The sequence below is a fragment of the Amborella trichopoda genome, chromosome 10 (assembly GCF_054954075.1).
Source record: "Amborella trichopoda isolate Santa Cruz 75 chromosome 10, AtrichopodaSantaCruz75HAP2 v2.0, whole genome shotgun sequence".
Taxonomy (NCBI): Eukaryota; Viridiplantae; Streptophyta; class Magnoliopsida; order Amborellales; family Amborellaceae; genus Amborella; species Amborella trichopoda.
Window position 1 is genome coordinate 32,862,775 of NC_142345.1, and position 16,002 is coordinate 32,878,776.

Below are 16,002 nucleotides of genomic sequence, written 5' to 3' on the forward strand. Positions count from 1 at the left end.
CATCTTTAGAATGCGGATTAGTATGGTTTTGATGTGTTAATTTTTTTTACAAATTTGGATTACCATTTGCGAACCAAAATTCATTTAACCAAACCAAATCAAACATAATTCTCTCCCTAACTTTTCTGTTCATTATAATAATGGGGATAACAAGCCTTTGTTTATTAAAGCCCCTAACATCCAACAAGCATTAGCAAATACAATGGCTAATTATTTCTAGGACGAGACACTAAACAAAATGTGTCATTAAGTTTTAAAGATTAGATATACATTCCAACTAAGAATGTCTAAGACTAGAGAATTTTCAAGGCAGTAGATGGATACGAAAACTGAGCATGATCATTACCAATTGCCTAGTCGTGCAATTTTAGCATCAGGGTAAATTGTTTTAAGAGCTGCAGGAACATTTCCTGAAAAGGCAGGCAAAACTGCAAGGATTCCAAGTACATTAGTAAAGGATTATGATACAAATTCAAATTTTGCTGTTAAAAGGGAAAAGTATGCCAGTAGAAATTTTACTCAAGTAACTGCACTCTTTTAACTAGTCAAGTGTAATCAGTCATAATAACTCTGTACACAATTCAGTAATAAAGGATTATAGATAAACAGGACCATAAAAACATGCAAACTAAAATGAGTAGTATGAGAATAGAACGGTATATTTTAATGAAATATACATGCATATTTAACTTCATACATATAAGCATACATATAATGTATGTATTTACGTAAGCTAAGGGATACAAAACATCGATGCATACCACCTTGCCCAACTAGGTGCAAAGGGAATGATCCAGTGAGAACTGGATGGAGCAAAACATTCTCAAAAGGAGGAGAGCAAAAAACTCAAGAGCTCAAATGTTCTCTAACAAATAAATAATAATTCAAATATCTGCAATGGACAAATAATGACCTTTCTACAAGCGAATGAAGTTCTAAATCCTAACTTAAGAACCAAGAAAAGAACCTAAACTCTAAAGCATCTTCAATTAAATCTCAGGGCCTTGAAAACCCAAAACTCACTAAAATCCCTAAAAGCATAGAATAAATATAGAAAAAGACAATTGACGGCTTAATGTGCTGTCGTGGTGAAGTGCTGTTCTTGGGCGCCAAGGTCTTGAGTTCGAATCATTCCTCGGTGCCCTCGACATGCTGCCTCTTCTAATATAGGAAAAGACGATCATAAGAATATATCAGAACAAATAGAAGTATAGAACTTACTGTTGTTTATCAATTGACCATTTTACCCCTTAATTTCCATAAGAAATGATCAAATAATTCAACTCATTTAAGAAATACTAAAAGCCCTCGTTACTCTCGAAATTCGTTACAATTTCGTGAGTATAATTTAGACCAAGATTTGATGCTGAAAATAATGAAAAATGCCGATACATAACCTTTATAGATAACTTAAGGATCTTCCATATGCAAATAGAATCACCCAAATTAAACACAGAGTTGAAAACTTATGCTCCTTGAGTCATCGTTACATGACTCTCTCTAATTAGAGAAAATAGTAATTGAGATTGATTCGCTCAATCGTTAGGCAACTGTTCAGTAATTGGTGCTCCAATACCACCACTAATTATTGATTTTGCTCTCCAGATCTTTGTACTACCATAACCCACTGTTGAATGGACAGCATCTCCATAAGTTGAGAAACTAAGTCCACAAAACTCATGTTTCTGATATGGGCATTATAAACCTCTCCTCAAATAATTCTCCATATACAAAGTATTTTGTCTTTAGCAAACTTCCATCTTATGGGGCCTTTGGGCATTGGCAGTGTTCATACTAGAACCAAATTTTTACCTCAATCTTCTTCCATCACTGTACATCAATCACATCATTAGGACCTTCACTGTGTATTTCAATCCCTATGTCAACATATGGTGATTCAAACTCACAATCAGAAAAGGCACCGATAAAGAGATTCTCTCTCTAACTAGTGAAAATCGTAATCGAGTTTGATTCACTCGATCTTTAGGGAACTGTCCAGTAATTGATGCTCCAATACCACCACTAATTCTTGATTTTTCTTTCCAGATCTTTTGTACTACCACAACCCGCTGTTGAATGGACAGCATCTCCATAAGTTGAGAAACTAAGTCCACAAAACTCTTGTTTCCGATATAGGCATTATAAACCTCTCCTCAAATAGTTCTCTATATACAAAGTATTTTATCGTTAGCCAAACTCACAATCAGAATAGGCACCAACAAGAAGATTCTCTTTTGAAGTTTAAAAAAATATCCTTGAGATGTAGGGTAGCTGGCCAAATCCCATGATCTTCATACTCATCCAACATTCCTCCAGGGTTTGCAGCTTGATGGATCACCAAATCCATTAGTTAAACCAACCTTGGAATCAAGTCCACCATCAATTGGGTAACTCAGGCCTTGAGGTTCTCTTCAACTGTCGGATCTCTAGTCCAGCACTATTGACCTCAAGAACACAAATGTTCTTACACAAATAGTCAAATACCTTAGTAATTCAACTTTCATCATTATGATTTCAGCCCACGCACAAGACCCTTTCCAAATCCCATTCCTATGTCAAGATGCTTCTAGCAACTCTTCACCAAGTCCCACACAATTAGAAATCTAAAATCAGCAAAGTATCTACTAAAAGAAATAGTACACAGGGAAATAAGTGAAACGTACTAATACTCTCTTCCTAAACTACCCTTAGTTTGTGGAAAATATACCCAACAAATAACAACAAAAGAATGTGATTTTCAAACTTCATCATTTCCCACTCCCTAAAAAGAATGTCTTTGACTTTCCAACCATAAATTTCTTCAGCATCTCTTCATCAAGTATCTATTTTCTTTTCTGACATGCCAATGGATTAGGAATAGAACTCAGGATGTCAACTTGTGGCTTTGCCACCTTGAACCACCATGCCAAAAGGCATTTCTTCTCTTCTTCAAGTTTCTGTAGTTAACTTTTTGGAACCCTCTTTAGTCTTAAATGGCATCTTCCATTTGTCATTCAATGCTATCCTAATTTAGCAGTAGCCTATTCTGGGGTTGATCTCAAGGATCTTAAGCTCAAACAAATGTCCAACTAATCATCATACCGTAAGTTTGCCAACATCGAGAAGCCAAATACAACTTTTCCCTCAACTTCCCTTGCAATACCATAACTTGTTTTCTACTATCAAATTTTTCTATGGTTTCATAAAGGGCAAAGCCCATTGCGTGGGGGTTGGTAATAATTGATCTTTGATAACCAATGCAAAGCCGTTGTGAAGACTTCCTTGATAAACATATTGAATAGAGAAAAGACTCATGCGTGATACCTTAGATATGGGTTTACTATCACTCACTTTGTTTAGATCCTTGTCATCTAGCATTCTCATAACATGGAGACCGCAACAAAACTGGAAGGAGCTCAAAAACTCAAAAGTTCTCACACGAATACAATAATAACTCAAAGTATCTACAATGGACCCATAACACCCATTATATAAGCCAAAAAAATCCTAAACCTTAACTTCAACACCAACAAAAGAACATCAAACCTAAAACACCCCCAACCAAGTCCCCATACATTAGAAACCCAAAAGTCGCTATAAACCCCTCCATGCATCCACTAATTATAGAAAGAAAATCCTAAGAATACATTGAAAATAGAAAATATATAAATCTTACACAAAAAACTAAGACAATTTTCTAAGTAACCACTTGTTTATGAATTAACAAAAACCCTAATAACTCCCGATTCACCACTATTTTTACAACTACGCTTTAAACCAAAATTGGATGCTGAAAATATCAATATTATGAAAAATGACTAGAAATAGCCTAGAGATAATTGAAGGATCTTCAACATGCAATTGGAATCACCACGATCAGACACAAGATTGAAAACTCATGCTTTTCAAATGATGCCTGCATCAGGTAAGGCATAGGTGAAGCCTAGGGGGGGCGGAGAGGACATGCAGTTTGGAGGTGCTTGTACATAAATCATCAGAGTGGCCATGCTATTCGGCCAAGGACTAGCCACTGGCAATGCATCCATATTGTTTGAAAAAAGGTTGCAATTCAAATCATTCTGCATTGCTGGATTGCAAGAGCGGCTATTCCTAACACAAATACTCCCCATCTTTTATTCAACAAGACATCCAAAACAGGGATCAAACTGCCTTTCTATGTCTCCTTTTATGCAATCCCAGACCTCTATAGACACAAAGTGATGGAACAGAGTAAATATGGGAAACTTCAATCTCAATTTCACTTTAAAATTATTAAGAATTCAAAGGTTCCCCTAAAATTTAATAAGAAAAGTGCAATGAAAAGTAAAAACCTCACACCCCAGCTCTTTCATGATTTCAGCAAGAGAGAAATAAATAAATAAATAAATAATAGATAGTTTTTGTAGATAGATAGCTTTTGTAGAAGAAAAGGCAAAGCTACTCTATGGAGAAACAACCCAGAAGCTATCAAAATTAAACCTTGGAATCCATGGAATGTCTCATTGTATTGGAACCAATTCCTTTTAATGCATTTCGAAGTACAGAAGAAATATCACACTTTTACAGACCAGGAGAGCAACTCGGTGCCCAAAAAACAATAATTTTGGAAGAACCTATGTCACATGTGCTAAAGAAAATAAAAAGTTCTGTAGTTTTTGCAGCGGAATTTTGGGTATTTTTCTCCGTAATGGATTTTTCTGGAATTTAAAGAGAATCTAGGGGGTTCCATTTAAGTTTTGAGCAGAGGAAAATTTTAGGAGGGAAAGGTTACAATTCGGATTTAAAATTTTGAATGGGCAGTGGTATTGTGCATGGGGATAGTGTCCATTAATATGCCTAGAAACTTTAATTGCGCATGGCTTGGGAAAAGGCATTTTGCATAACTTGTGAAAGAGAAAAGTCCAATAATGTTTTTTTTTTTTTTGAGAAATGGAGTGACGTCCATTAATGTTCCTAGGAAATTTAAGAGAGCTTTGAGTTAAGCCCAAGCCAAGTCTAATTAAAGAGGGAGTCTTTATCTTGCTGGGAATCAATGTTTTTGCTGTAAAATTCCATAAATCAGGAACTTAGTTCCCATTTTGGAGTGCATTTGGACCCTCATACAAGCCATTGAACCTAGGCTTTGTTGGCTTCAACCCACTGTCTATGATTCACAGTTGAAATCCCATATTTTCTACCTGATTGTGAGCTATTTCTCTTTCTTTTCTCTCTGTTATACATCAACATGATTACAGGACGATTGGAAAACCTGAAAAAAGGTATCATTTAAGTTAAATTATCAGGGAGAAAAGTCAGTCCATAATTTAGCTTCAACAATTGGAACTATAACTTTTACTTTAAATTCCAGTTTCCCTTGTGATGAACTATTTGGTACTACTGTTATAATAAATATAGCAAACTTCAATTCAGCTATCAAATGAACTGAAGAGTGTGCTATTTGAGCAAACTCATACAATAAAAGATGCAAAAAAAAAAAAAAAAAATTAAAAGAAAAATGTGTTGATGAAAATTGAATGAAACAACTATTCGGAGATTTACTTATAATAGAAAGAGAGTATTCATTCACCCATGTCAAAAAACAGTAGGAGAAAACAAATGAATGATGAGAAGATCACAAGCAAAAATGAATGGCAAATACAATTGATGGAACATATTCCAACAAATTAGTTGGCAAAATTTTTAAAACAAAGATGCGCATCCGCTACAGGTGAGACCATTATATTCTATAATCAACATCGGCCATTTTTTTTTTCAAAAGTTATTCCCAAAAGAGGAGCATAAATTGTGAGACATAGCTACTCTGAAGAAAGAAATAAATTCCAAATTACATCCAATACCTGGAGTCATTCCAAGATTATGCATTCTAGCAAGTATTTTCTTTTGTAGAATCAATTGCTGGTCATGCCAACTTTGTGGTAGTGGTCCTCCCCATCTAGTACAAAAAAAAATCATAAGTTTGAAGTCAAAGTGGCGAATGATAATAAGCAACAGTTACAAGATACATATCTGTAGAGTATTTTCAGCCATAGGCAAGTAGGACTTATTGTTTAAAATTAAGAGAACAAGCAAGTATCAAGCAAGGTAAATATCTTTCATGGTTAATAAAATAAACACAATTGATCTTGACTACTACTTTACCGCAAGAATACAATGTGCACCACTAATATGGTTGACCAAAATATTTTAATTTTTTATTTCCTTTATAAAAGAGATAAAGAAAGTTCTAGAAGGTTATTTAGATTGGTCTTATCATAATTTGGCTAGAAGTGGATATGGATCAAAGATTCAGGGGATAATGTTCATAATATTCCTCTCTAAATCATGATCGCTAATTCATGGGATGAATGGCTCAAATTTAATCCTCTCACCTCATAAATTTCCTAAATTCCTATTGGTCATAGTGAATCACAATTGGATAGGCATACCTAGGGGCCCTTGAGGACTACATAAGGAGGGAGCCCCCCTCATTCTCTACGCACAACTCTATACTCTCTTTCTCTCTCTCTCTCTCATCTCTCTAGCTATCTCTCTCTCCTCTCTTTCTAGGTGGCACGCTACCCTAAAAGGCTTAAGGGTAAGCACATCTAACCTTAGGGTTTCAAAAGGGACGTAATCCTAACCCTAATTAGTTTTAAGGGGAGGTGTCATGTAGTGGCATGCCCTATAGGTTTATAAAGGGGTCTAGAAATCCTAATTGTGTTTATGCTCTCTAAAACCCTAGTTTTGTGAGGTATTGGCTAAGGAGGCTTCCCGGCTCAAAAAAGTCAGCAAGGTCAATAGGATTAGAGTACGCCATTAACAAGGAAATCAGGTGTGGGACATCTTAAGTATTATTAAGGTGACCCTCGGAAGTTCAAGTCAGTCTTCCTAGCAGTTTTCTTTTATTTTCAGTCATTATTTAGTAATTTATTTGAATTTCTAAGAACATTATTTGTACTAAAATTGTTGGTGGAACTTTGTTTTCATTCTTGGATTGTGTCTGTTCAATTTGATAGCAAAAAACAAGATCCTAGGTTGTATTTGGGGTTTATTTTCCGTTTACAGCAGTGTATTATAGAACTTGTAGGTGGAATTCAGATATATTAATGAACGAAATAAAGAAAATTTTTTATTCTATTCCTTTGAATTCCACATAACTACTTCTTTCAAGGGGGGCATGACATCCCATGTGTGTGTGCATGTGTGGCCCCCATGGGTTCTATCCCTCACCCATGTGGTGTTGTACATATCTGGGCCGGATACAAGGGCCCCACACGTGCCCTCTGCACAACCATAATTTCATAAATGCCCTTTTAAGGGTTTTTCCTGCTGAATTTTAAATTTCTGAAAATTTCTAAAAATCACAAAAATAATTATTACTTTGAAACAAAATATATAGAAGTGGACCGTACCAACGGGTCAAGATAAGTGACTGTCAAGGCACTCCAACCGACCCAAAAACTATGATTCTCGATTATCTTCTCAAATCAACCCAACGAGACCCATGGCCCACAGTCTAACGCAGGCGCTCTTCATTGGCTCATCAAATCTGGCCAACAAATAGTGGAACCACAATCCTCAAATGTGGATTCTAGGTTCCCCCCCTTAAGAGAAAGTCATACACATCACAATAGTACAAAGGGGGACTCTCTCTATGCATATGTACATGTATCCCTTTTCAGGGTTGCTTTCCAGTAATGCAGTGGCAAGTTTGGTGAGGTTTTTAGTGTTTATGCGCAAGTCTGAGCTGATCAAGCGTGAGATCCCCTCAAATTTGTGCCAAACAAGTTAAATATTACAGATAAATAGAGAAGTAGGACCGGTCAAATTACAGACCCAAAACTATTACAAATCTAAGAAATCTAACAACTTTGGATATGCAGGCACGGCCAGCTGAAATTCTACACCTATTAAATTTTAAAAGCTAAAATTATAAGCTAAACCAGAAAATATAAAATAAAGTAAAAAATACAGAAAACAAATAAAAAATTAAAGAACAGTTCGAGAGACTTACCTCGGACCCGAAACCCCGAGTATCAGGGCACTTTGCACTGCTTCTCCTTGCTTGGATGATTTTCGCAAGAGAGATTGATGTTTAAGAAGCTTTATGGCTCGGATTTTGAGGAAATTAGGGTGATTTGACCTAGGCTCCTAAATTCCTAAGAACTCTAGGGTTTGGGATAGGAAAAGCTATGGTTTCTATTATATAGGGTTTTGATTTTATTTTTTCTAGGTTTTTCCTATTTTCTAAGGATTTATCGAAGGCTTTGGGTATCTAGGATTTTTCTCTAATTTATTGGAAATTTTCAGATTTTTGTTGTATTTTCCGAATGATTTTTTGTTATTTTCTGAGGGAGTTTAAATAGGAGTACGTCAAGGGTAATTCTGAAAAATTCTAAAAATTGGTTTTATTTATTGTAAAAATATTTCTAATTATCCTAAGGAAAATTGGGCTTATCAGATAGCCAAAAAATTGGGCTTATCAGATAGCCAAAACTGCCACAACAGGCCCACACGAAGCTTCTTGAAAATTCTGGGGCATTCTAGGATTTCTGCAAGGACCATTCTGAAACTTTTGGTAAACAATTAGATTCAGGCGATAACTTTCAAGTAGTATGTCAAATTTGAGCGATTCTTGGACCGTTGGAAAGCTTACGACCTCCTCTACAATATGGAACCAAGTTTGCTCCAATTTTAGCATTTTTGTGAGGTCTACTTGGCTAGGACAATAGGGTATCAATTTTTAGGTTTTTGCATATCAGACTGGCATCCGGGTTGGTTTTTTATGTTTATTAAGCTCAAAGGTGCCTAAGATGACAAATTTGGGGTATTAGATAGGTTTTAGGTGATTAAGGCATCTGGACTACAAAACATGGTAATCTAGGGTCTACTAGGCTGTTGTGGTCCCTAGGGCGTAAAATTATGATTTATGGGAGTCACATTAGCCGGAATTTTTAGGAGGGGGAGTCTACATTTAGCCCGTGCTCCCAGAGGCCTACATCTGAACACAGCAGAACACGAAGCTCTCCTAACCTACAAACCATCCCGAGAAACCTCGTCGACCTTAACAAGGGATGACCCTCTAAAAACCCTTTTCAATAGTGCAATCTACCTAGGGGTAAGTTTTTGGACATGACTAAGGCCATAGGCCACCTAACCCTAGGTCAGTCAGTTAATACAAATACGCCCGTAGAAGCGCATAATCCACTATAATATATATATATAGAAAAGAAGCCACTACGCAACGTCTATGGGCAAAAATGAACAATGTTTTCACCCATAGGCTCGGTGCCGTCCAATTTTTTTGGACAACATGGATTAAAAGACCGCAACGAACCTACTATGTCTGTTGCGCTACCGCAATGAACATAGCATATCCGTGGTGGTGTTTTGTCACGCAAAAAAACACGAAAAATCGCCACGGCTCCCGTAGATCCATGACGGTTTTTAAGGCAAAACCGACACAGACATGGCATATCCGTGGCGGGGCAAAACTGTTGGAAATATGGCCTATCAAGGCCTAAATTCCAATAGTCTCTCATTCAGTGGGAGCGATTGGGAGATTGAAATCTTGGCATCCTACAAAATGGAGCCCAGATTCTTTACCCCGAGTACGCATGAGGCATCGAGAGTTCACGTGTTGAGAAAGCAATTTCTCAATGAGGTGTGAAGGTCACCTCCTAGTCAGGATTTTATAGCTCATGTTTAGCTGCAATCGGCCAGGGCTTGGAAAATCCAAACGAGAAAATAGAACTCGAGTACTTATTGAGTATTCACCCTGTATGGTCTGGTCCAGACTTATGGGACATAAGTCGGTATCCTGATACAAGACCATTACATGGCATGGGCATTTTCATTTCGTACGGGAAGCCACTCTTCCAAATGCGTTATCCGAGTTTGGAAGAGTCAATGTACGTGTGCTTTGAGAGGACTCCTGTAATTGAGTTAGATCATGACCCACAGGGGTACACCTCTAATCCATAGAGAGACGAATGATCGAAAGTTCTAGCTCAGCGGCTTTGATATGGCCAATTATGTGTCTCTGCTTTAGACTGTAGAACATAGGTCTATTGGGTTGATCTGAGACTCAGCGGAACATCATTCGGGACTAGCCCAATGGAATACTCCGACACCTATAGTTATTAGCCTGAGATCTCACTATACCTTTTGTCTGATTTTATAATGATGAGAAAAACCTAATAATTGCTCAAAAATACTTTAAATATTTAATGTGAATTTTTTAGAATTTTATTTGCTAAAAAAAGAGGGCTTTCAAATTATTTGACTCAAATTCCACTTTAGTCCTGACCTGGTAATGCCATGTGGCGTCCGAGTCGTCATAGGGCTGCCACGTGGCACCCCACACCTCACTCTAGAATCACCGCCTAGCTGGGCGCTGATCCCTAGATGGGGGACTAGATTGGCATTTGGTTGCTTGTTTTATAAGAGGTTGTGTTATGGTGTCTTGTTATATATTGTTATATTTTGTTATACAATGTTATAAATTAAGGCCCCCTTTTTATCACATGTCTTAATTAACTCACACATGGGTCATGCATGGCATGTGTGAAGTTTAATTTATTTATTTATTTGATATTAAAGAGAAATGCATTTTCAAATTTGAGTTGCAAAATATCTTCACTCACATGTGAAGGGGACATTATCTTTAAATTGATTGGTTCGAAATTTTAGATCTACAAAGTGATTGGCTTTGACGAAGTAGAATATCTCCACATGTGTGAGCTTTGCCAATTACTTCTTGTCCCTTTAGCCTTTGTGGTTATCTACTCCAATACATTATTAAAAAAAACTACGGGTATTTTTGTATAGCCATACTAGATACAATTGGATGAAAACATGGGCCAAAGACAAAATGATAAAATGGCATAACTTAAGGTTAGTGTGAGTGATAATGGTGTGAAATCCCATCCTTTCATCCTAGTGGTTGGATGGGGATGGGTGGCTAGATTCATTAGTCTCTCATGTGCCTTTGGATTAGTGCATCAAAGGTGTTGATTAAGTTCAAGGTTACACCCATGTTATAAAAGCACATCATGAGATCTCAAACCCTAACTATCTCAACTCTTGAACCATTTTGGAAAATTGTTGCTCCCCTCCTTCTTCTAAGGTTTATGAGAGAGAATTGAAGAGAGAGAGCTTTTAAAGTTCCATCAATGGTGATCTTGATAGTAGTCCTCCTTTCTTATACTTAAGTCCATAGTGTGCATATATCAAGGTAAACTCTATTGAATTTTGTTTTCTTATAAGATCATATTCTTGGCATCTATAGTTGCTGGAGTTTTGAATTTATAACAGTTTCATTGATTGTAGAATCCCCATTTGATCATCTTTTTCATCATGCTTATTCATAGTGTGGCCCTTCATGAGTTATAGCCTATATGCATGAGAATCCATGATCATGCATAGTATTCATTGATTACTTTGCTTCAAATCCATCAAATAATTTAGTCTCAGAATGTCACTCAATTGCCAAAACTTTTTCATCACGTTTTTACCTATGGGGGTTCATAATCTTTTCATACAAGACTGTTTTGGTGGTCCGAGGGACCACCGTGTGTAGTTTAACCATAACTCTCTTGATCTTTATCCGATTAGATTCAAACTTTTTACATTCTGTTTTGGATGATAATGTCAGTGTGTTGAGATCTTAAGAAGTGATTTTAAGGTGTGTAATTGCTTCCCATTTGGATTAGACACTCTTGCAAGAATGAACCACTTTTGTACAATCCGAAGGGACAAAATTAAGTCTTTATAGGGCCCGATTGCGTAGCTCCAACACAAGGGGTTCGAAACATGGCTTCCCTATTTTAATTTAGCATTCTAATTCCTTGTTTAGTTGATTTTATTCCTTAGAATTGTTTTTAGATTAGTAGCATAATGTATTTAAGCTTCTTTGGGACATAGTCTATGTAATTGGTGTAATGAAAGTGTAATTCATAAGCTAGTCTTGCTTTATATATAATTGCCCCATAAGGGGTTGGTATTTAAGTTTATCTACAGTGGTTATACAAGGCTAGAAATGGTTGTAATTGTTATTTAAAGGATTGTAACTTATTCACTTAGCTTGGTTTTTAGCATGTGGCTTGTTGAAGGTGTCCATTTTACCTTGTTTTTCGGCTTGAAAATTTGCTCTAGTCTTTGTATCCACTATCAAAAACACTATTCAATTTCGCCTATAGGGCTTTTTAAGAGTTTTCTATATATATATATATATATATATATGGGAAAAGATCCTGTCAACCCACGGGCTGATAGCTACAGTGTCAGCTAATGGCTCAGATTGAATCTGGGCCCAATCCAATGGTCACGACCTCATTTCGTATTTAAATTTTCATTTTTTTTTATACAAATCAAAATCACTTGAAATTTTGAGCGTCTATTCTTAAAAAATATTAGAATCTAATAAAATATTAAAAAAATAATTCAAAAATATAAATTGACCAAAATACCCCTAAAACTTTTTGAGGGTATTTTGATCAATTTATATTTTTCGAATTATTCTTTTAATATTTTTATTAGGTGCGTCTTGATGAGTAGAATCTACGTCTAAAGTTTTAAGTGATTTGGATTTGTAGAAAAAAAAAAATTAAAATTCAAATACGAAATAAGGTTGTAACTGTCTGATCGGCCCAGATTCAATCTGGGCCATTGGCTGATACTGTAGCGGTCAGCCCGTGGGCTGACAGCATCCATTCCCTATAGATATATATATATATATATATATATATATATATATATATATATATATATATATATATATATATATATATATATATATATATATATATATATACATGCTCTCATGCCCTTTAAAGGCCACAAACCAACATATACTTAACTTCTAATTAAAACAAAGCCTTTGGCCTTAACCCCGGTCAAAAGTTGCGAGAACAGCTTTTATCATATAAAGACACCTCAATTAAACAGGACAGCACAAAAATGATGACAATTATGTCTCAACTATCTAAAACATGTTTCAAGCGTCAGGGCAGATGTCTTAAAGGGATTACCTCACGTCTTTGGTGGCTGGGCAAGAAGCCCTTGCTCCGTCTTAACCACCTTGTCAACCATTCCCACCATATTTGACTTCTGAAATTTTGTCAAAAAAGGATAATTTTCACAAAGAAACATAATACAAAGAAGACAAACATGAGTTCTCATGCCAGAGAAAAAATGAAAGATATGGTCACGTGGAATTCAAGGCTATAAGATCAAGAAAATTTATTTTCTTTATTATTGAATCTGAATTCCACTTACAAGTGCCACAATACACTATTGTAAATGAAAATTGAAACCCTAAATATAACCAAGGACCTTTTCTTCTATTACCAAAATAAGTAGATACAATCCAAAGGCTAAAAACCAAGCTTCTACTGTCAATTTAAGCAAAAATAATCTTCCTCAAAATACATAAGAAATATGCAACTAAGACTGAAAATAAAAGAGCTAGGATGACTTACTAGATTATACCTAGGGTCACCCCAATAGAACTTAATACACCACACACCCGATTTCCTGACTGATGGCATACTTCAATCCTATTGGGATTGCTGAATTTTCAGAACCGGGAAGCTTACTTTGGCAATACTCTTAAACTAGGGTTTTAGAGAGCATAAAAGACAATTACGGTTTGTTAGAAAACACCTATAGAACGAAATAAGCATCCCATGAACGCACATCCCTTTCCAAGCTGTGTACCCCTCGCTACAATGAAACCCTAATTAGGGTTGGCGTGCCACCTCCTTTTAATTTCCTATAGGGTGGCATGCCACCTAGAGAGAGAGGAGAATGATAAAAACAAGAGATGATAGAGAATTTTTGTGGCGTAGAGGAGAGAGAGAGAGAGAGAGAGAGAGGAGAGTGATAAGAACAAGAATTGTGTGTTTTCAGAGTGGGGGCTCATCTCCTTATAGAGGTCTCAAGACCCCTTTAGGTATAATGCCTATCCAATGACTCACCTTGACCAATAGGAATTTAGGAAATTTGTGAGGTGTGAAAGAAATAAATGTGAACCCATCCTATAAATCAACCGTCATGATTTAGGAAGGAATATTAGGAGCTTTATCCTCTTAATATTTGACCCAAACCACTTCTAGTCTAATTAGGAATAGACCAAACTAAAAACCTACTAGAACCTCCTTATTTATCTCTTTAAAATTATAGGAAGTCAAAATTCAAAAATAAAATATCTTAGTTAAATCTATCTCAAAATAACTCCCAATAAAATAAGTACATAATCTTTCTTTTTAAAAGATTATCTTTAACCAACTTAAAGCATCTTTAATTAAGACATAATCGAAGATAAGAGAGAAGAGGGGGCTGTGCCACCCCATGTGGGACGTGTGAGCCCACCATGGGTCGACGCCCCACCCATGTCGTGTGGCAAACATGTGGGGCCGGATCTAAAGGCCCCACATGTGCCCTCCCATATCAACAAAATTTTAGAAATGCCCTTTTTAGACACTATACAGCAAAATAATTTTAAAAATTCTAAAAAATTCTAAAATTCACATAAACATTTCTAATGCTGAAAGTAACATATCTAAAAGTGGACTTGTACGAATAGGTCAAAATAACTGACTATAAGAGAACTCTACCCAACCCAGTGATCATGATCCACTATTGTCTTCTCAAACATACCCAACGAAACCCATGACCTACAGTCTTATGCTGGAGCTCATGATTGGCATGTTAAGGCTGGGCAATAAATAGTGGAACCACAGTCCGAAGTTGTAGATTACAGTTCCCCCCCTTTAAGAGCAAGCTAAGCACATGCTACTACAGTTATCCCTTTCAAGGGTTACTTCTTAGTAGTGCGGCTGTTATATGTACATGCGTGAGGAAGTTTGCTAAAGATTTAGCCCTTACTGTCACAAGCTTACATCTGCACACAGAACACCACACAACTCTCCTAGTGTTCAATCCATCCCCAAGCATCTCTCCGACCTCAATAAGAAATAACCCTTTTCGGGAAGTGCCACATGTCTAAGAGTAGGGGTTTTGGACATGACTAGGGTCATAGACCGCCTAACCATTGGTCAATCAACACATCACACACTCCCACTGAAGTGTTTATCCATTATAAATATTAATTACATGCACTCACAGCCTTTAGAGGCCACAAACCCCAACAAGGTCTTTGAAGGAAAGAACCAGGCAACAAGAAAATAATTTTTGGCAATTTAAGCCCATTTATTTAATTTAACTTCAATATGATTACTATAATTGCATTTATTCACAAAACCGGAGGTTCTACTTTCAAACTTTTCAACTAGATGTAATTAACAGAGCATTTACAAGTGCACTCGGATGAATTTGCATAGTTTGTATAAACAAAAGCCCAAAACGGGTGAATTTGACAAGCTCTAAAATTTTAATTCTTTCTTATTTGGTTGAAGTTTTTGAAAGTGTTAGTAGAAATGGAAACCACAATGTGGTGACTAGGGAATGGGGGTGCTACCACCATGATCCCAGCCCTTTTCCCGATTTGGTTGAAGTTAAAATGCAATTTTCAAGCATACGAATACATGGACATTGGATAAGTGTAAGACGCATATAACCAAATACCAAGAGAAATTTGAGAATCTAGATGATATTAGCATCTAATATGAACTCATATTTGTGCAAAAATCAGATTCTAATCTACGAGTAGGGTATCTTTAGGCTTGGAAATTCTCATTCACTTACCTTGATTTTCAAGGTAGAAAGGAGGCAACCTTAAACCTACAAAGAGTATCCACTTTCACTGCCTCTATTTTGTTGAATTACAACCATAATTCCTTCATTTCTAAGTGTGCCACCTCTTGACATCCCTTGCAATCAACCTACCGGGCTAACATTAAAGGATGCCATAATTTGAAGATATTCACTTTTAGAGTCATTTCATAAAGTCAACATCATAAAGCTCCTTTCATTTCTACTATTACCAGTTTACCACACAGCTCCAAAACCAAAGCATTTTCAATTATTGTTAAGAGATCAAATCTTCAATAACTACATAGTATCACCTTGACAGCACATACA

At 36.2% G+C, this 16,002-nt stretch overlaps 1 protein-coding gene across 7 annotated transcripts in view; it reads right to left on the bottom strand.

Moving 5' to 3' along the window:
* LOC18446713 (alpha-N-acetylglucosaminidase) overlaps window positions 1-16,002 on the bottom strand; it is a 95,070-nt gene that overhangs the window by 67,546 nt on the left and 11,522 nt on the right. For 5 of the 7 annotated variants that reach the window (XR_016041986.1, XM_011629676.3, XM_088848773.1 and 2 more), the window contains 2 exons: window positions 5,817-5,911; window positions 347-428 (listed from right to left, as the gene is read on the bottom strand). Coding sequence is in view for 5 of the 7 variants with exons in the window: in XM_011629676.3 (XP_011627978.2) it covers window positions 347-428; window positions 5,817-5,911 (177 nt within the window). In the remaining 2 variants the exon portion in view is untranslated. Of the gene's footprint in view, window positions 1-346; window positions 429-5,156; window positions 5,228-5,816; window positions 5,912-12,989; window positions 13,069-16,002 lie in introns of those variants that run through there. The other 2 variants (XM_088848775.1, XM_088848774.1) reach the window with 2 other exon arrangements.